Source organism: Podarcis tiliguerta (genome assembly GCF_965153285.1).
Source record: "Podarcis tiliguerta genome assembly, chromosome: 2".
In the NCBI taxonomy this organism is placed as follows: domain Eukaryota; kingdom Metazoa; phylum Chordata; class Lepidosauria; order Squamata; family Lacertidae; genus Podarcis; species Podarcis tiliguerta.
In genome coordinates this window covers 74,549,585-74,572,146 of record NC_139535.1, presented here as the reverse complement: position 1 = coordinate 74,572,146, position 22,562 = coordinate 74,549,585, and the positions used below count along the sequence as shown (strand labels likewise).

Below are 22,562 nucleotides of genomic sequence, written 5' to 3'. Positions count from 1 at the left end.
TTAGTTAGCTGAGTTTGGCCCTTAGCATATTGAAGGAGAGCATGGCTAGCTAAAACCTTGAACAGGAATGCTCTTGAACAGGAATGCAGTGTTTTGTTGCAGATCGCTAATGATCATTGAAAGCGTAGAAACAATTGAGAACTATTGATCTATTGATTTATTGATGAATGTGCCATAGATCTAAAGGAAGCAAGAGAGAGTCTAGCTAGATACCCAGAACTTTTGAATAATAGAATCATTGGAAGGGACCCTGTGGATCATCTAGTCTAACCCCCAGAAATGCAGGAATATGCATCTCTCCCTTACGGGGACTGAACCCACAACCTTGGTTTTATCAGCACAATGCTCTAACCAACTGAACTATCCATCTACAATATATATTTCCAGATCCACAATATGACTCAGATTTTGCTTCTGATAAATTTCTGTAGCACTTTTATTCATTTTTCCTCCAAGAATAGAATTTTTGCCTGTCTATGATTACCTTTTGCTAATGGTAGAGATACTATGCGCATATCCTCTTTCTCATGCACACAGACAGAACAGAACAACCGCAGCCAGCCCGGGAGGGAAATTGGAGGGGCGGGGGAAGAGAAAAATCTCTAACTGAACCTTCAGTAAAACTTGAAAATGATGAAACTAATGATTGAGGCTGGAATACAGCCAATATACCCCCAAGCAAACAATCCTACACATGCCAAAGGATAAAATAATCCTAACCAGCATGCTTCAGGGTAAGAGCTTTCAAAGTATGCAAAGCCCTTTGGGATTACTCATCTCTGTTTAAGTGTCAACATTGTTATTACCTTCAGGGAGTTAGTAGTCTATCTCTCAACCACCATTAGTTTATGTTAAGCCTTCCTTTTCAAGGTACTTATTCTGGAAAGAAATGTTATATAAGAGAGAAATGATTTTGCAGGTGTCAATTCTGTTGATTAAGTGTAATGGCAGGAATGTTAGGCTACTTGGCAGTGCAGTACATGGAGTCCTCAATTGCCAACAAGACATTTATTCACCTGCATGCTACTTAATACCCAAACAGCTCAATACTTAAGCACTCCCCTGGCAGAAATCCCAAGCATGAAGTAAATCAGGGTTGCTTTAGCAGAGAATTCTGAAGCAGGCTAGACGACGAGTTTCACAAAGGCTATCCAGGTGCCATAAAAATAATGAAGATTCTAAAATGTCAGAAGGTTCATCAGTACCTATGGTTAAGCCCAACTTGAAAATGCAACTATTACAAGATTTATTTCACAAAAACTTTCTGTTGTATACATTGTGCCACTCAATCCTTCTCATGATTACTTGGAAGCAAGTTCCACTGAGCTAAGTAGGGCTTTCTTGCAGGTAGGTGTCTACTGGACTGCAATGTTGGGCCAGGCGTTATTATTACTCACTTCATTTCTATACTGTACTGATTTTTATTTTTAAGAAAAAAAATCTCAAATGATTTACAGCTTACCTTGAAACATCAAATAAAACAATCCGGAATAAAACATTACTGAAGAAAGTCACATATAAAGTATATATTTAAAGCAACATAATCAACAGGAAACTAAAATAGTGCCTTAAAGATTTCAGAATAAAACATTGCAAAGGAGGTCAAATACAGAATGCACATTTAAGGAAGCAAAGTTAACAAAACAAACACTATCTTAAACATTTTAGAAGAAAATGCTACTAAAGGAAGTCAACTATAAAATGCACATTTAAAACAGCACAATTAAAGGGTTCTATGTGCATGGGCCAGAGTATTTGAGTCCTCCACTTTTAAAAGCATATCAAGTCTCACCTCTTTCCACTGACTAGTATTCTGGTCCCAAACTTCAGGAAATTTGGAAGCATATTCTGATTATGGATGCTTCCAGGTGACCTGTCCATTGAGCATTCATCTGAATTTGTTTTGCAGGCAGGTTAGACGATGTTGTGTCACAGAATTATAACATTGTAGAGTTGGAAGGGACCGTGAGGTTAATTAATCCAACCTCCTGCTATGCAGGCATCTTTTGCCTAACATGGGGCTCAAACCCATGACCCTGAGATTAAGAGGATCATGCCAACCAGCTGAACTATTTAACAATTGGTTAAATAGTCATGCAAGTAGTGGTTATGGTGTTGGACTATGACTACAACCTGGGAGATCTGGGTTCAAAGTCCACTCAGCCATGAAGCTCACTGGGTGACCTTGGTTAAGTCACTGCCTCTCAGCCCAACCTACCACACAGGGTTGTTTCTGAGGATAAAATGGGGTAGAGGAGAACCTTGAGCTCCTTGAATGAAAAGTGGGATAGAAATTCAGTATATAAACAAGTAAATAATAAATGTTATCCAGTTTGTTTTCCCTGTCACTTTCCTTATAGCAAAAAAATTGAACTTTGGTGTGCAGGACCTCCTGACCAATTGTAATTGCACAGCCAGCATCTGCTGGTATGTCATCAAATGCCACTTGAAAACAGTCTGGAAACTCTAAAAGTAGAGAAAATATGTCAAGCCTTTAAATATGTGCAGCAGCATTTAAATCCTGTTTTGGGGTATGCTCATTTATTCATTCAATGAGCACTGAAGGTTCCTTTGGGTGGCTAACAAATCAAAATATTAAAAATCATCAAGGAAGGCCACATTGCAATACATAATTATAAAACCAGACAATAAAAACAAATATGCAAGTCATTGATAACAGGGCCCCGCAAGAATATAACCATGATTATTACAGCAACTTAAAAGCCTCATCTGAATTCTTACAGAAGGTGACACATAGACTGTTCTCTTAAATTGTTTCTTTCACTGCAGAAATTCAAACAAACAGTATTTTGTTAGTGTCACTTTTGTATAATCATAATGAGCTCATGAGCTCACACCATCACCTTATACTATCAAAAATTTTAAAAAGTGTTGAGCTATGCATTTTTCTTAAATTGAAAGCAGTATAGCCCATGGCCACCCTATACTCCTTTCTATTGAAACTACCTTCAAGAGAAAGAATGGCCTCAATTGCCCAGAAACCTTTTGACTTTCAGCTGTAAAACTCTTGAAGAATCCAGTAATCTACAGATCCATACAGGGGGGAATGTGTAGGAATCCTGTGGCCATGTGGAACCCATTAACCTTTCTGTAGGGAAGTTTTGGAATGTTGTAGGTTAAATGAGCACTCAAAGTCTGCCAAGCAAAGAGCACGTATACAGCTTCAGGGGTATCCCGTGATAAAGACTACTGTATTTGCTTTTTGCATGTTCCCAAAGTTCTTCTCGCAGAGATTTGCGGTTTCCTTCAAACAACCTGTCTATTCAGCATTCTTCTTGATTTGCTTACACAAAGCTTAAACGCTTTAATCCACTTCAATTGCACAAATGTACATTTCCAGCTTGCGCTTTAATTACCCTCTGCAAAACAGTGACAATCTGGAGGCACCCTCAAAGAAAAAGTCAAAAGTAACTACCATTTTACAGATACAGCTGAAAGTTTCCTCCTAGTGCAGCGCTATAAAAAGTTATCCAGAAGCAAGCCCCACTGAGTTGCATATGATTGCAGCCTTATTCACTCTATAATTCTTAAAGTGTACTCCCCTCCCCATCAAATATGACAGGTGGGTGTAGCAATCCACCTGTCAATTAACCTGACATAATGACATCTGGTGATGATCATTGGGACTTCAAGGCACCATGCAGGGATTGCAAAAAAACTCTGTGAAGTGCTCTGAAAGGGCACTGATCAGCTGAGGCTTGAAAACACCTATCAGCTGATATGCAGTGACCTCAAGCCTGTTTTCAAGTCAGCTGAGCAACCAAGTACCCCTCTGGTGAACTTAGTTGTGCAGCTGGTCTAGCGGGATTGTAGTCACCATCTATTAGCTAGTAGGTAGTGCCTTCAAGCCTGCTGGAGTTCCCCAGGCCTTGTTTTGGGTAGAGATCAGCTGTGTGGTACCTCTTATTGTCAGTCAACTGATTATCAGTGACAGCAAGCCACTGACAGCAAGCCACTCGTGCCACAATTGACAGCACACTTTAAGAGTCCCAGTTGTGTGTTGTGCCTATCTCTACTTGTCCTACATCTTATGTCGGGTGTGAGGCAGCTATAGATAGGGGTAAATGGCCTCACAAGATAACTGGGCTTTAATTAGGCATGCAAGACAGAGGTTCACCCACTCACTGTCTCACACATACACCCCACCACCCAGATATAGCACCACCAAATCACAGTTCTGCTTTCAGCTGGGAATATCCTCTGCTTCCAGACTTCTAACAACCTCTAGCCAAGTGAGCCACTCCCCTTTCCCTAGCCCCAAAGGGGTGATTGGCATTGCAACCACTTTGTGGGAGGAAAGGGTTAATGTGCCCATCTGTGTTATGAAAACCAGCCCTACTGTCCACATTCATGTCCTGTTTCTATGACTTTTTCTCTCTACTCATCAGCAATTTTATCAAACTAGTAAACATTGTATGAAGCAACAGTAAAGTTTGTCAGCTTTGAACTAGCCCCCATAGCTGCCTCTTTAAAAATAGTTTGCCTTCAATTAGAAGGTGGCAATATTTAGTTTCATACCAGTGAAAGTTTCACCTGCTTATTTCTGTACATCAGGCCTATATTCCAGGTACAGGGGTAGGCCAGACCATTTTACCAGGTCAGCTGGTAATATAAGTGGTAAGTATATCTGTAAATTCACATTAGAGTATCTTCGTGTCATATGAAACGTTCATTTAAATAACTGGATTATTAACTATTATTAAGTCAAAGCAGATAGGCTCCTTTGGACAAATGCTGGATATAGAAGAGAAGCTACCTAGCAAAGGTGAGAGATGGTGAGGCTGCATCTTTATTTGGAGCCCAGTCCTGTGACTTCTGAGTAAACACCTTAGTATCAGGCTGCACAACACACACACATTACCCAAACAAGTGCTCTTTTAAGAACACACTGGTGACCAAAATAAACACAATAACACTTTATATTTCCTTTCAAAAGCTGGAAAGCATTTGCAACCTTACAAGGCAATTAAAACAAAAATCTCTCTAGCACTATCCAGAGTCACTTTATGCCCTCAGATTCCATGACAGCAAACTAAAAACCAAAAGCAAGCAGCTTTTGTGCATGTACATAATAAAGCAGATAGTCTTTGCTTTCTGTAGGGGGTAATCTAATGCAACAGCTTAGAGTGTGCTGCAGGGAGCTGCTAGATGAGAGCAGCTAAGTTTTAAAGAATTGTTCTACACAAGAGGACTTAAGATTTGAAATAGGGGGAAGTGTTAACCTTCTGTTGAAACCTGGAAGTAAAGCTGTTACTGCACTAATAACCTTATATATGTACCTGCCAAATGGTTTGTGTTATGCCGACTTTAAAGCAGAGAGTGGGTGGCCTACATTCTATTTCCATGCCCTCTCAGCCCAAATTAATGTGGGTTGCAAGGAGAGAGGAGGTGAGGAGGAAGGTGCCCTGCTCACTTTGCTCTGACCTCTTTTCACTGGCTTCAGCCCTGCCCATTGGTGGTATGCACTCCCTGACAGACTCTTCCTGCAGGAATGTGGCCTCAACAGGAGAAAGTTCCCTACCCCCAATTTAAAAGTAACTATTCATTTATAAAAAAATATTCAAAGTAACAAAGAGAAGAAAAGCTTTGTAAGAAAGTCATCTGCTCCATTCTACTTTACTGAATATAAACTATATGCCTACCCACCCATGTTCACCATGTTCCATATTTTTTTACACAATGTAAAAAGGTCATAATGTTACAGAGCACACAGCACTGAACATCTAGAGCATATTTGATTTCTTCTTCTTTTTTTAAAGAAAAAAAGTTTGAGTAAGATTTTCCATGGTCAAGGGACAGAGCCCAAATTATGCAGAATATATAAATATGCAATGTTCCAACATTCATGTTTATGTTGCTTCCAGAATTCATATTTTCTTAGCACAGCATTTGAGTTACTCTGATGCCAGAGGTTTTTTTAAAAAAAAAACACAAAAAACTATCATGGGCACCACAAAATGCCCATTTCACAGAAGGGAAACCTTGGCAATGCTCAGAACCTCACCCCTACCCTGCCAAATAGGCAAAATACTCCCCGCAAACACAGACACAGACAAGAAAAGGCAACATATTCCTAAAAGCAGCCTATTTCTCCTCACCAAACATCCATCTCAAAGTAAAAAATGACAAAACAAAAATTGGTAGGAGTAGGGACCTTTGGTAGATTATGGTCTTATTGTATTCAGGATCTCATAAAGCTACTTTTTCCTAATACATAAAGATAGTTATTACCTTGTTTAATAACTAAATGGCAAGTAGAAATCCAACAGTTGTGGTTTCTACAGCAGATGCATGAGAATATTCACTTCTGAAATATCTGGCATGCATTTGTTAAAAGCACCAAACTTCTAAATAGCCATTCAAGTTGCAACCTTTCATTGAATCCAAAAAGTTAGAGCTATTATTGAGCTGGAGACAGTTTTTCCATGAAACCTGTATGATTTTCGGGGTGTGGGGACATGTTATGTATCTAACAAAACAACTGGGGAAATATTATAGTTGTTGGGATGTGAGAAGCCTTCTTCTGTACATGCCAAGCCAAAACTACTTTGTAATGCATTTTGCCCAAACCTGACAAGATTGTAAAGTTTCTTTTTCCTGCCGCTGTGTCTTTGACAGTAATCAGAAAAAGCAGGTGAAGCTTTTCTTGAAATGATAAGAGCAACTTAACCTGCTTAATTTATGAGGTTCTTCCAGAGGAAACGTAGGATAGAAATGGCCACTTACCTCTCTCCATGGTGGCGGTGGCGGCCTCAGTGCCTCGTCTCCCCGTGGAACCTCACCGTTTTTCAGTGGCCGTTGCTGCAGCTCCCTGGCTGCCGCAGACCCACATGGCAATCCACCAAGCCCACTATTCAAATTGGCCTATCCATGGCAGCCTGGAGGGTTTGGGGAGTGGACCTGAGGGACACAGTCTTCCCTCAGGTATATTTCCCAGGCGTAAAAGCAAGCCAAGGCAGGCTGCAGCGCAGCCATCCAGGAGCATCACCTGTGCAATCCTCCCTTTAGACATTTATGTTGTTTCTTTTAAGCCCCTTTTCTTTCCAGCTTAGCGGGCTTTGCTATGATCTTTGGACGGTTGCCGTATTTGGAGCTGGGAAGGAATTTCCCCTGCACTGCAGGTTTTGCCTTCCCCATAGCACTACTCACAACTTTGGTGGTTTAGGCCTTGGGCAGAATCCTTAGGCTATCTCCTAACCTTGGGGGGGGGGGGGTGAAGTGGTGACTCACCCCCCTTCCAGCAGCGGTGTTTACAGGGCACCCCATTAGAGGGGTCTTGAAGGAAGACCATAGAGCCTGAAGCGGGTGGGGACTGGGCCATGGAGCTTCCTCAGTACTTAGGATCAGGCCATCCATGTAAACCTGCATTTTGCAATGGCCCCTGCTCTTCCCCAGGCAGATCCTGTTGTACCTCAGACCCTGCACTACGGGGCTGAGAGGGATACATGCCCAGTGCCTATGCCAAAGATTTGCCTACCTCTGAAATCTATAAATTTGTGGCCTTTTTAATCCCAGACAGTTGTGATGTCCATTTATTCATATACCCTAGTTAGTCAGACTCCCCAGTGGACAGAGACTCTATGGCTGGGCACACAATGGAATACATGTGCCACAATTGAGTTGGGCTACTGAGAAGGACGGTAAGTGGCAACTTGTATGTTTGGTGTGGAAATGGAACTCAAAAGCATAGCTGTCAACTTTCCCCTTTTTTAAAGGGAAATTCCCTTATTCCAAATAGGATTCCTCACAAGAAAAGGGAAACGTTGACACCTATGCTCAAAAGTAGGCAAGATTTTTCTGAGAAGCAGTCTGTGTTCTTAGGCATTGGGTAGTTAGTTAACTCCTGCTGCCATAGGCAGCCAACCCTGCAGTGGGCTTCCGAAGTCAAGCTATTGTTTGTATACACGGTAATCTCAGCGAGAGAAAATTCACTTGCTTTTACTGCATGCCACACTGTGCTGGGCACAAATTCTTCTGCATGTTGTTGTTTTTTTAAAACTAAAAAATACCCCTTTTCATTCATGATAAATCACTTCCCCCGTCTCTGAGAACTAAGTCAGAAATCATGAATGAGAGTTACAGGGAAGAAATGTGATGTAAAGCAGAAAGATGCACTTTAAACAGCAGCATTTCAGTGCAGTAGCCATCCCCCTTCTGACTTTGGTATTAATTGCTGCATTACCACTGTCCTGTAAGTCAGCAAAGCTTGGTATATGAGCAAACTCCTCCTCCCTGCTGCTTTCTACAGAGGCTCTCTGTGCACCAAGTACCATCCGGATTGGTAAAGCCACAGGGCATTTTACGGCATAAATGTAGGCTGCATGGTTAAAATCTTGCTGGGGTGAGCTGTACCTTTAACACAGACTATACAAACAAGCCTCTACTGCAACCTTTCTCTGAAAGCTTTAGAGAAAAATCCATTTCAGCACAGAGGTGCTGCTGCTACTGCTGCTGCTGCTGCTGCTGCCACTGGAATCTCAGATCAGACTTCTGTACCATCTAAGTTGGAAAGGGACTTTCCTGTCTCTGGACTGAAGGAGAGAGAGAGAGAGAGAGAGAGAGAGAGAGAGAGAGAAGAGCTTCCCTCCTCTTCGGTCAACCATGAGTGACTGTTCGAAGAGATGTAAATATGGAATTGTTAAATTTGCCCAAACCATCTTTAAACTCATCACAGGAACACTCAACAAAGGTAATGCAAGGAATTCTGTCTTCTGTAAACTGTGGGGAATGGGGAACCGCTGTTGCCAATTGGGGTTTTTATTACGGCTGAAATTAGCCAGGTCCCTTTGGGGACGTTGTTTCCTAGAGTGAAGTCATGTGCAGTGAAGGATGGAAGTGATGCTGGTTAGCCTTACATAACTGTTTGTAACTTTGGAGAGGTAGTTGTGGGCTCTGAGACATTCAAGCTGCAGTGTTTTCATTCATGTTTTTTTGGGGGGAGGTGTTGGTTCTACAAGCAGGTTTTTGTGCAGTTGTAGGAAGTCACTGCTTGCTAGTGTACACAAAATAAAAAGGTTTGGCAAAGTGTTCTGCTCTGGTGTCAGATTAGTATCTTAATAGTGTACTTGATTGAGAATTCATCTTGTTGCAAGTGGTAGTGTGTGTCTCTAAAAACCTTTAGTTCTAAATCTGGGACATTAGTTATTGCAGGCATTGCTTCAAAAGCTATTATTCTTGCACGCTTGCAGTATCTAGAGTGAAGTGTGAATCAGTTCACTGAATCTGTTTATTTTTAGATGGGTCAAAGCCTTCTCTTTCCTGTTTAGCTCCACTTTCTCCTTTCCCCAGTTACAGAAATGGGGTGGTCCCTGAATGTATTGAAATCAATGCCTTTTTTCAAAAATCATTTTAAAGAGTGAAATTTTCATTGGCTGTTGTTTGTCTGAACTTTAGGAACAGGGAAAGTGCTTTAATTTTCTTAAGTGTCCTGTGCATTCAGACCTCAACTGCTTCAGATATCTAGTTGAGACTTCTCTAAAGTTTATTGGCTTGAGCCCATTTTAAAAACAGGATCACATGTGTGTTTAATGCAGCTGTTGAGTCTCATTATGGTTACCTGATGAGTTTATTTCAATAAAAGAACATAAAGCTTTAAAAACACATTAGGTACATTATCAGAAAAATGAAGGAATGTTTCTTGAGAAGTTTGAAACCTCATATGTACTATTTTGGTGTTAGTCGTTGTGGGGGAAATGTGTGTTTGTTTTGGATATTATTTTCCCACAGAAATAACTTAATGTGTACCTGGGGATGTATGTTAACAGCTGGTGACAAATACCAAGATATAATGTATTAGCACATCCTCTTCTAGTACAGACTGGGGAATTAATTCATTTGATTCCTTTGTATTTGTAATGAACAGATTCAAAAATCCAATAATGGCTGGTTCCTCTCGTGATTTCCAAGTCAGTTTACAAAACATTACAATTTCCATATTTCTCTAGTTATTCTCTTGCTGTTTCCTTTCTTCCTTTGTATGAAGACTGTTGAGCGTAAGACCAGCTGAGAGAAATGAAAATCAAACAATTTAAAACTTGTTATAACTATCAGGTGGTGGCAGTTCTTTATCATCACCAAGGTGCCTTTTCATACAGAAGCACTGAAAAAAACTTTGCAGGACAAATACCATGCTGGACAATTGCATGTCAGTGCTGAGAAAAGAAGTGGTGGCATTCTTCCCCCATGGATTCAGGCTTCCAGCACACCAGTGTACTAATTCCTACTTCTATGGTGGAAAGAAGTTGTGTGTTTTCTTACAACTTTGAACTTGATGATTTCTCCCCGCCACCCCCTTTTGTCCTTCAGTGAAGCTGGCCTCTTTCTGAATGTCAGGTGTGCCAGCCACCTAGGGGAAAGGTTTCGGGAGACACTTGGACAAGACACTCTCAGTGGCCCCTCTTTTCCTTACCACTGCAAACTGCATGATAGCCCTCCCGTCTAAGCACAACTGCCCTGAGGGAGAACAGAAGGCACAGGCAGGATGCTGCTTCATCTTCTCACAGATATCACTGTTGGGGTGCTTAGAGAGGGTAGGTATAACCACAAGGTTCAGTAATTCCCAGCGGACTCCTTGCAGAGATATGGGTCTTTCAAAGTGCCAGATGATGCCTTGGGCAAGAAGACCCAAGAATCCTCGCTGCATTATGGTTCCAAACAATTGATTTAATACAATTTTAGCAGATTGATCACTCATTAGACCAGCAACCTCCATGCTCACTTTTGATATCTTCAAAAAAATGAGGAAATTTGTCATTCATCACTAACAAAATTAGGATAAATTTAGTATCCCTGAGGAAAAAGGGTGAAGGAGAAGCATAGTTGGCAATGGAGTGCAAAGGTCAATTTATTATACAGTATGTGATTATGTATATGGATTATGCAATAAACTCAAGCTGACAGAGTTCATGTGTGTGTGTGTAGCCCGAGCCTAAGATGTTTACTGAGAAGTTCCCATGAGTTAAATGATGTGTGCTGCCTAGTAAATGTACTGATAACTACAATGCTAATATCTTAGAAGCATATAAAGGGATGTGGAGGATGCAGAACTACTTCAGATTGATTTTGGGATATTGGTGTATTGAGACTACAATGGGGTTTGTGCCATCTAATGATTATGGTTCCCCTGAAAACAATATTGGTAATAGTTGTGTGTGTGTGTGTGTGTGTGTGCGCGCACGTGTGTGTGCGTGCAGCCCCACCTCCCACCCCCAAATGAGGCAAGGTAAAGCAACTTCCTTAGGTGGCAGAATCCATAGGAGCAGCGAATCCCAATGTAGCCCTTTATTCCCTCCTTGTTTCTGATAATAGATCTTCACTCACCCCTTCTTCCTCATGGGGAGCGAGAGTATCATTTTGTCAATCGCCTCAGATGTCAGTTGTGTGTGGGAGAGATATGATTAAGTGTGTATACAGAGAGAGGGAGAGAGATGGATGCCTGTACACCCACTGACACAGAGAACCACAGTTCCCACAGATATCTGATCTGGTAAGAGGAAATGCCTATTAGACCAGCACAAATAAAGGGTATAACAATGGTCTTGCTTCTGAATTAAACACCCCTGTTGAATCTCCAAACCTGCTGGGCTTCTGCACATGAGTTCTTGTAATGAATTTATAGATTATGCTTCACATTGGTCATGCATGAGTGTGAGACCCTCTAACCAGTACAAATGACTAGAAAATGTGTGTTGCTTTACAACACTGGAATCATGGTCCCATTGCTCATCTCTTGTTTGAAATGATGATGTGTGCTCCGACTTAGTCATTTCTGTTTTCTGGCAACATCCAACTTCAAAGCTGCAAACATTAGATGTTTGTGGTCTCCAAGGAATCAAACTTTTGAAACTTTAATCATGTCTTTTATTTTGCAGCATGACTTTCAGACTGGAAGATGCAGACTTAGGAAGGCATAAACAGTAGGAACAAGTTGATTTTAAAATATCTCTCAAGTATCTGATGTAAATAAAATTGAACATTCTCATATAATAAGTTAGGAAACTAAAAAGTCAAATAAACACTTCTTGAAGAGAAAAGCAGTCTGGGTAAATGATGGCATTACAATTAACTAACTGTGATTACCTGATGGGATGAGAACTGTATGTTCCAGAAAATGTTTCTTCTTCAGACACTTAGGATATTCTGTTTATTTACTAAACTGATTGCTCCTGGATATAATGCAGATCCAAAGAGATCTGTACCATCCCCACCCACCCACCCCCTTCACCCTAGTGGTACACACATGTTTTTCCACATTGCCTCTTTCAAGCACAAATTGTACAAAATTAGTAAAAATCACTCAAACCACAGAATGATATGCCATACTTTCAGTCAACATTCTATGAGACCCATTGCTGGTTTTAATGCTATGGCTTGTAAAAGTTGAGGTTAAGAGCTGCAAATCCTAGGGCCCAAGTAAATGGACTGCTGTTCTTGCACAGATTACTTGCAGCCCGTGACTGCATGTGTTGTGTGCATGCTGTACACCAATGCTTGTTGGAGCCCCAATTCCTTCTGCAGACTCTCTGGGAAGTGGCATTTGATGTGGTGTAAAGCACTGCAGCTGGAAGGGAAATGTCATCTACCGTCAGGGATCAGTATTTTCAGGTATGTGCTGGGCCAAAAGCTACTTGGCTGCTGCCTCTCCTCCCAGCTGTCTGTTCACTGCCATAATCAAGTGAGGAGAGCGAGGGCAAACTTGCTTCAGGAACAGTGAACAAGCAGCAGCATTAACAGCAGTGATAAGGAGGGGGTAGGTCTGCTCAGGGCTTTGGTTGCAAGTGGAGGACACCCATCAGTCTAGAAGTGAATAATCCTTCCAAGGAACTCTTCCTTGAACCAATACCACTACGGAAAATAGGTAGTCCTGTTTCTGACTCTTGCATTGCAGCTTATAAAAGTGGGGGAGAAATATGCATTCTTTGCACTTGGAATGGTTTCTGGAATTTGTAACTCATCAGTGCCCTATATGCAGATGCAACAGGCCTGTGCATGAGCCACCACCTCTTGGAAGTCCACAGCAGATGTGTGTAGAGCCCACTCCCCATAAATGCATAACCAGTAATTGAAATATGTACCAGTACCTGGGCCAAGGTTTAGGATATTCTGGCCATTATTTAGTATTGTTCGAAAAGGTCCATAAAAGTACCCAAGGTTAATAATTCAAAAGAGATCATTTGTATAATGTAATAAGAGCAGAGAGCTATTTAGTTGATGACTCATCTGGGATCTTTCTCAAAGTTGGAGAAATTTCTGTAGCTTAAGTAACCTGCACTCTTTCTTTGCTCCTGAAAGTCCTTGTTAAAGCTACCACTTCAGGATCAATGCATGGGATTTTTTGTGTGTATGTTTAGTTTCTATTATGCATTCTAAGTTTCTGGCAGCTGGTAATTTTTGCCTACTTTTCATTTTAATTGCCTAATTATCTGCTCCGGTGAAATAAAGCCCTCCCAGTCTTTTCATCTGCTCTCCCCCTCCCCCTCCCACCCAGCGAACAGATGAGCTGTGTAATATTTACAAATGTAATACTATAATTAACAGCATATAATGTTTGGATTAATTTTATAATGTTTGCTGCCTTCATGCTTGTGGTGATAAGGGATGTTCTTTGTACTTGTGTAACAAATACGATTGATCTCTACTAAGTATAACAGAGGAACTGTGATATGTAATCTGTAGTGTGTAATCTGTAATATGTAATCTGGAGCCAGTGTGGTGTAATGGTTAAGAACGGTAGTCTCCTAATCTGGGGAACCGGGTTCGCATCTCCACTCCTCCACATGCAGCTGCTGGGTGACCTTGGGCCAGTCACACTTCTCTGCAGTCTCTCAGCCCCACTCACCTCACAGAGTGTTTGTTGTGGGGGAGGAAGGGAAAGGAGAATGTTAGCCGCTTTGAGACTCCTGAAGGGGAGTGAAAGGCGGGATAACAAATCCAAACTCTTCTTCTTCTTGTATGGCCAATGTATTCCTATAAAATATCCTGTAAAATATCCAGTCTATGCAAGTATGTAACTGCTGCTGTGTTTTCCTAGTCAGCCAAAGGAAGTAACTGCAGATGTGATGAGAACATCAGCAGGAATCAGTGATAGTGGAAGCATATTTTTGCTTTATCTCAGTCAGGACAGTGATCCAATGTAGAATTTGGCACTTTATTGGCATAATCTGAAACTCCTCCTTCTATGAAAGGCAATACTGTTTGACAAAGAGGTAGGTATGATCAACTGCATTCAGGGAGCTTTTAGCATTCCTGTATTGCAATTGTAATAAAGTGTGTGTGTGTGTGTGTGTGTGTTTGTTTATTTATTTATTTATTTATTTATTGGATTAATATTCCCCCCCCCATAGCCAAAAAGACTCTCAGAGCAGCTTCCAAAAATCAGCAAGAAGGTGGTCAAAATTAAATTATGACACATGAGGAGAAAGCAAGTTCAAGCATATGGTATTCAAGTTACAGTTGATATAAACAGCAGTTCATCTCTGGAAACACTCTTTTCTCTCCCTCACTTCAATCCCCTAGTCAACATCCAACATCCAAGTGCAATGCCCATGCCATGAGGACAAAAAAGATCCTGCCATGCAGTTCTTCCCTCAGACTAAATGGCTTTCAGCATGGTTTATGAGCTGCCTTATGCAGTGTTAATTCTGATGATAGTCGGTCTCTTGGGCAAAATTCTTTTATAAGCTTGCCACCCGATTTCCTTGAAGTGGAGGTGAATATAACCTTTTAAATAAAGAATATATTTGTCCACGGAAAGAGAATAACCCTCTGGGTGGACTCGTAACTACCCAGCTGGCAGGACCAATGGACAGGAATGGTGGAAATTGTAGGTCCAACAGATCAATCATGAGTGATCGTGGTCAATTGCGGCTTACTTCCAATCTCCGGTAGCAGAAAGTATTGTTTTGAAAGTCTCCTCCCCCTGCCGCCCCCGCTCTGTCCGTCTGTTACATCTGTTACATGAATTTGGTGGTCGTTGGCGCTACTAAGCTTTCGTGTATTTTGCTGAGTACGTTTGTTAATAGTGCTATTAATAGTTAATAGTGCCGTTGCTATTGAGTGTTTATTGCCCCCCCCCCCAAAAAAAAAGCAGTTCTGGAACTTTTGCCTCCTGTAAAAAAAAGCTCCACAACTGAAGCCTCCCCTCCCAAAAAAGCTAAACAACTTGTCCCCCCCAAGCTCAGCAGCTTTGAATCCTCCTCTAAAAAAAGCTCAGCAACTTTAACCTCCCCTAAAAAGAGCTCACAATCTTGGCCTCCCGCCCCCATTACAATGGGTAGATTGTACCCATTGTACAATCTACAAACTACCAGTTGTTTTATACTGGGAGTAGATCACAGCCTCTAGAGAGTTGGACGTGCCTGGCCTAGAGCATCTGGAGGCCTGTTGGTTTCTTATCCCCGTTGTAAAGAATGTGATACAGCTCCATCCTTGGCTGCTGGCTTCTTCTCTTACCCTATCGATATTCATCTTGTGTTTATCTCTTTTCACCTGTCTCTCATGTCATGGAGAATGGCAATGGTAGTATGGTATGGGCTGTTTCCTGAATGGACTGGTTTATATTAGATATTTTACTGTGGAAGAGCCAGGTGTGGTTGATACCGTCACATTAAATGTTGGTCTACAGCTGTTAGCACAGTTCCAGATTTTTTAAAATGGATACAGGCAGAAAACACATCAGGATTGTAAGTCCATGTTCTCCTTGAAATGAATATTCATGGAGTATTTCCACTTGGGAAGTTTAAATTCACACAGAATTACAAATCTACCCTTACTCTCATTTTTCATTGAGCTTCTAATTTTGTTGCGTTGCCAGTTTTCTAATATTTTCCTTTCCAAGGAAAGAGGATGGACTACATCAACTGCTGATAACTTAAGTAGTTACGAGATTTAAAGTAAGGATGATTAATGGTAACTCTCTAAATGGGAGGCACGGTACAGTAGCTTTTTAGAAGAGTGGTGAAAAGACCGATGCAGCTAAGCATTGCCGAGGTGCTAATACATATTGCCCAAAATAGCTGAAATCCTGCAAAGAGTGATGTGTTATAAAATTGCATTTCAAAAGTTGATACTTTATAGTCAGCGTTTATCATTAACGTAGCTTTGCACTTGGATTATTCTGAATAAGATGTTGCCTCTGAATAATTATTATTCTGTGTAAGATGTTTCCTCTGGACTAAGTTGCACAACATTACATTCACACTGTAAGAAGCTCAGGGTTATATCTCCTCTTTATAACCACAACAACTCTGACAGGTAGGGATTGAAACTCAAGTCTCCTGAAACCTGAGCCACTACATTGTGCTGGTTTTTGATGTGATCAGCTCCCACCATTCTCAGATGTTTGCTGCATGCTGGAAAATAAAACTAGGTGATTGTGGTTGCAGTTTAGGAGGGCAGTTCTTTATCTTGTCCTGGTTAAGGAGTTATGTTCTGCTGTTCTTGACTGCTCAGATCACAAATTATAGTTTCTGCTTGAACTGGGGGTAGCTAAATTGCAAGGCACTGAAATTTATGGTGTGCACTCTTATACTGTCTGGTGTCCTTATTACGAAAAGTGATAAACACATATGACAAACACTAGGATCCTTATAGGAAGGCTGCCATGTTGTTAGCAGAAAAATTGGAAGAAGATTGGGCTTTTCCCACTGTTGGTCTTTGCTGTTGTTACATTTGTATTACAGGGATGAAAAGTATCACTGTTAAAACATAGCTTTTTAGGCTGCTTTTCCCCTTGTTTTTGACTGGATGACTGAAGAAATGGCAACTGCAGAAGACAATTTGATGCAGGCAATTTGAACTATATTGGCATATACTCAGCTTTAATTTCTCCTGTTCCCCCACAGGCCTTATTTCAGATGACTGACCACTTTGAAATGGAGCTGTGAGGTCCAACACTTCTTTTCATGTTGTTCTTGATTTTTTTTCTCCTCTTGAAAAGAGCCTTGCTTCTTTTCAATGATGCAAACACTTTTCTGGCTTCCTTAATTGGCCTCACATTTGTGCCAGCCTGAATTTGTTTGAACTATTGGCAGCACTGAGTTCCATTGATCATCATGCACTCTACTCCATCCTTGTGTGCCTGCCTGCTCCTAGTCCTGGATTTAGTTCTGCTGCTTCATCTTAGCATTTTTACTGCTGAGAGGTGTTCTGTTTATTTTGCATCTAAGCCCCAGCTAAGACAATGGTAATCTGAAATAATTCAGTTTTGTTTTTAAAACACACATTAAATGAATTGCTTATGCAGTATTATGCTGATACGTTGTGACTGTATTCTGCTGGAGTTTGCACAAATGAGATTTGTCTTTCCATTAAAAAAGATAAAAATAATATCTTTCTTTACTTGGGAACAAATGTTGTGAGCAACATAAAGAGCAAGTTACATAAAGGTACTAAATTATTATTATTTATTTAAAGAATTAATATACCACCCTTAATTAAGGACAGATAGTACAGTGGAACCTCTACTTACAACCATAATCCGTTCCGGAAGTCCGGTCATAACTAGAAACATACATAAGTAGAGGCACACTTTTCCATAGAAAGTAATGGAAAAGTAAATTGATCCATTCTAGACCATGAAAAACACCCCCTAAAACAGTAATTTAATACAGAGTTTACTGTCTAATGAGACCATAGATCCATAAAATGAAGGCAATAATCAATGTACTGTACTATAAAATAAATAAGACAGTATTGTAAATGGAAAAAAAAAACATTTACAGTATTTTCTTACGTGCACTGATGATACAGTAGTCATTGTTTGGATGGGGGGGGGGCTTTTATCCATTTATGCAGTCACACAATCAACCAGTAGTTGAACTGGGTGCCACACAGTCACAAAAACATGTGCTCTGCAGCCAGCAGGGTGAGCTCCGGCAAACCCTCTCCCCAGCGGTGGAGGCCCTAGCGCTGCCCTGCAGCCAGCCGGGTGGGCTCTGGGCTGCTGGCAAGGCCTCTGTTCGTATCGAGAGGAAAGTTCATAAGTCAAAGCACCTACTGAAGGTCGTAACTGGAATCGTACGTAAGTAGAGCCGTACGTAAGTCAAGGTTCCGCTGTAATACAGTGGTACCTCGGTTTACAAACTCAATCCTTCCCGAAAGTCTGTTCTTAAACCAAAACCATTCTTAAACCGAGGCACGTTTTCCCTAATGAGGCCTCCCACCGCCGGTGCCCTTCCACTGTTCGGATTCTGTTCTTAGACGGACGTAAAGTTCTCAAACCGGGACACTACTTCTGGTTTTGCGGAGTTTGTAAATCAAATCGTTCGTAAACAGGACTGTTCTTAAACCGAGGTACCCCTGTACAAGCATCAAACAACACAAGTTTGTTTTAGATCCTGGTGTGATGTAGCTAATGTAATATTTATTACATTGACAAACAAAACATCAATGTTAGATTCCTGTAGCAAAACATTTCAACTCCTGCATTCATCAGTTGTTCTGATCAAAATGATGCTTTGAGGATGGAACTCTCAGAAGACCTTCATTTGCTGAAGCTAAGTGATGCTGGCACTGTCCTCTAGGTTGCAGCCATGTAGTGTTAATGTGACCAGCATGTACATCCCTAAGTTTTCTCTTTTTGCTAACAGTGCTGAGTCTGTCGGCATTTCTTTAGCAATTATTGGTTAGTCAGACAGGCTATGGTTCTTGGAGTTAAAGTGTTTAATGGCAGGTTGCTTCACACATTTTTTGGTCAAAATTTGCGGTTTCTAAAATGTACACATAGGTTGGTTGTTGTTTTACGTGTGTGCTGGATATTGCATCTCCCCTTTTGCATTTGATTATATAAATCATATTGCAGGACCTACAGGTGATGATGAACAGTTTGATGTAGCATGTTCTTCCCATCCTGCTGCTTTTGAAAGTAGCTGCCCACATGAGATACACACAAGTAATAGAACAGGGCTGATGTAATTTATAAGTGTGTGTGTTGCTTATAAAATTAAAATCAGAGCAACGTAAGGCAAGAGTATCCGAACAAAAAGACATTAAAAAATCTGAAGTTCAATATATTAAACACCCACTTACAACATCAGCAGGAGCAAGAAGCAAGTCAATAAAAATAAACACTAAAAGCTTGGTAGCAAGTGCTCAGGAGATCAGGAGATAATGCTAGAGTTAATGTACCGAAACAACTAGCCAAGTAGTCTTTTGTTTTTAAGCTCATGATTTTGTTTGCATGTTGCAGGAAGACGTCATGATAAAAAATAGGCTGCCTCATCATGGAACTGAAGTACCCTAGTGTCTAGTGTAGCATCATGTATAGCCTTGTAAGTGTTCATCCTTAACTACAAAATAAAAGAAGCCCAGGTGCTCTAGGCTCAGGAACCAAAAGAACTGTGTGAGCTTATGGTGGTTTGATGTCAACTTGTGTAGGTCTGAGATCTTTCAAGATCTCTCATTCAGATGTGTCAAGCCAGAGGACTATATCTCTGGCAGGGACCGTGGGGTAGAAATGAAATCTGTTGCCAAAAGGGCATGTGCTGTGATTTTGTCTGACTTCAGAACATGACATTTCAGCCAGTAAAACTAAATAATTCATGTGGATTATTTTAGATGCTTGTAAAGCCTGCCTTCCATGGTCAGATTAACTCTTAGTGTGAAAGTTACCAGTTCCTGGTCTTGAATGGTGCTACATTGACTCTAAAAATTAAGAGGCTTCATTGCTCCTCCTTCTGTTGCCATGGACGGCTGCTGTGCACCTTTGTTCATGTTTAACTTTCCCAATTATTTTAAAGCATGAAGCAATTTTCCAGCACTGTAGATGTTGAAGCAAGCATTTATTTCAGCCTGGATGCCCAGAAACCCTGAATTTATTTCCATTTCAACTTGGATGCCCAGAAACCATGAATTTCTTTCCATTTCCGTTTTTGAAAAACAAACAAAAAACTGGAATTTAAACTGGCATTTTCTAACAGAAGTAATCAAAAGACTTTCTGAAACATGAAACCCCAAAGGGAATGCCTCCTCACTGCCACCACTTTTTGTATTAGCTCTGGGAGGTAGATATACATGGATACAATTGTCTGTAATTGATCACTATTGAATTAGTACCCTGAGAATGCATTGGTTCATACAGCATTTGAAACTTAAATATATACCTATATTTATGTGTTATTTTATTGTTATTGTGACAGAGCTCCTTAGGGTGCTGTCATTGCTGAACAGGGAATTTAATTTCAGGGGATGGGGGGGGGGGTCAACAACTTTTAATGATCCAGTCTGTGTTTTAAATAGGGACAAAACTGATTTAACAGAAGATGGTCCTTCAATTTATTTCTCCATCCTAGCTCTATTTTTATGCAAAGTTAGTGTCTCAGTCTAGCCAGGTTTTCACACACCTATCTTAAGAAACGAATTACAGTAACTTAACTTTGCAATTATTCTTACATCCTTGGGGTTGAAATGCATTTTCCCACTTCCTAATCTTGCACTGCTATCTTCTATCAACCTATTTTCATGTTTCCTTCCCAAATTCATCAGTTTTTATCTTTTTAAAATTTTGTTCTCACCTTGCTTTACTCATTTTCTGAGCATCTTGTTGTAAGATCACAGTTTCAGGAAAGGGTTTCGGAAGTGATACAAAAAAATCAGGGTAAAGGAGTTAGATAAAATCACTATAAAATGCTGTAGTGATTCAGAGGTTTAATCTGTAATCAAGATGAATTGGGATTGTTGATGGCTCTGGTAACTTCTCTCTCTTACATCAGGGATAATCTGATTATCTGCAGGGATCGCTCTCCTCCCGCTGAGGCTTGGGAAGGAAGCTGCATGCCCACCAGCCATATGGTTGACAAGGCGCAGCTAGCTGGTATGCAGAGAAAGGGGAGGCCACCGGCAAAGCTGTGCAGCTCCCCCACTCGCTGGGGTGCCCCTGAGAGGCTAGCGCCCTGGTGCAACGCGCCAGTAACCCCAATGGGAAAGACGCCTCTGAGAATGAGTAATGGCATCCTCCCCCCTGCTCATGGAAGACCTGCAGGAAATCCACCTCCCTTTCAAATACTTGGTTTTTGCTCCTGGCAAAACTAGATATAAGCATAATGAAATATGGCTCCATTATATTCAGTAGGGGGGAAATGTAAGATTAGGAAGCCAACAGTTCAGATCACATCATGAAAGGAATTTCAGGGCTAGGCTTTGAGATAATTCTTTGAAAATTCCCTGGTTTTCCAAGATTGGTTTAAAATAGCATAGCTGACATCTGTATTTTGAACACTTGTTTGATTCATATTTCATTTATGTCAGTGACCAGAAGAGAAAGCTGCAGCCCTGAACTCACTTTTCAATGAGTAAGTCCCATTGCACTGAGTAAATATACCTAGGATCTTATTATATGACTGTGCTCCTAGGTCAGTCATGCCTTTGCCATGGGACTAGCCAAAGAAAGCTAATGCTATAGATTTGTTCAAGTTGCCACCAAAGTCTTTGTTGATTTCCCTCTCATCATGATTTTTCCAGAAGCTCATGGTGTGCACAATAGATGAATATAAAGGTTTGGGTATACTCTGCCCACAGTTCATGCACTCATCAGACCTTTGGAATAGAATATACATAAAAACTATGCACTATCCCCAACACTGTTAAATGGGAGAACTCACTGCATAAATTGGGAATGGTACATTGGAACTTCCCAATGCAGTGGGGAAATTCATCACCTGATGGGCCTGGTTCACACTATGTAATGATTTGGGCTAGGCTAAGACATTTGCCACATTGTCAGCAGTGAAAATAACAGCAAGATTATCTCTTAATTTAACTTTAATATATATATTCACACATCTATGCACAGGCACAGTACTGATCAGTAAAGTGGAATTAAGGCTTTGAAGAAATTTCTAACCAATCTGTGTTCTGCCAGAAAATGTCAAAGAAATTATTGGTTCTTGCCTTTTGACAAACATGCTTGCCAACTTGTCTGCCTTTATGGAGGGGGAAGATCTTTAGAAAATTCTCAGCAATTCCACTCTCCAGCTCCATCATCCTGCCCTACATTTTCCTTGATTTTCTAGTCTATTGTATTGCATAGTGCAGCTGAATAAATAAAAATAAATGGTTTCGAAAATTGCCTAAGGAACCAAGTCTGTACAACATAATCAGAAGTGTGTCAGAGCCAATTTCAGACTGAAAATCGAGCAGTTGCATGCCCCAGTACTCTTAAGTTCTGGTCATGGATGTAATGACTTTGACTCCATATGGGAGGGCATGTGAAGGGTAAATAAGGCTGCTTCTTATTTTAAGACTAAGGTGTTTTTTTATGACCTCTTAGTGGTATATGTTAAAAACACAATGATTATATTTAGCTTTTTTCTAGTTCTGTGTGAAAAGTGACACCACATTTTTGGTCTAAAAGCAGGATAGGGAACCTGTGGCAATCAATATGTTTCTGGATTACAGTACTCATCATCCCTGACTATTGGGAATGCTGGCTGGGGCTGATGGAATTTGGACTCCAACAACCTCTGAAAGGCAACAGGTTCCTGATCAATGATCTAGAAAGTGATTGTCTTTTAAGATGCCTGACTATGGCTTAATTCTCTTATGCC

At 40.7% G+C, this 22,562-nt stretch overlaps 1 protein-coding gene across 4 annotated transcripts in view; it reads left to right on the top strand.

Moving 5' to 3' along the window:
* Positions 1-22,562, top strand: part of KCNIP1 (potassium voltage-gated channel interacting protein 1) — a 536,992-nt gene that overhangs the window by 71,189 nt on the left and 443,241 nt on the right. The window contains exon 1 of one of the 4 annotated variants that reach the window (XM_083430998.1): positions 8,480-8,710. The exons of the other annotated variants lie outside the window; for them this stretch is intronic. Coding sequence (XP_083287124.1) covers positions 8,623-8,710 — 88 coding nt within the window. The 5' untranslated portion in view covers positions 8,480-8,622. Of the gene's footprint in view, positions 1-8,479; positions 8,711-22,562 lie in introns of those variants that run through there. 4 annotated transcript variants of the gene reach the window in all.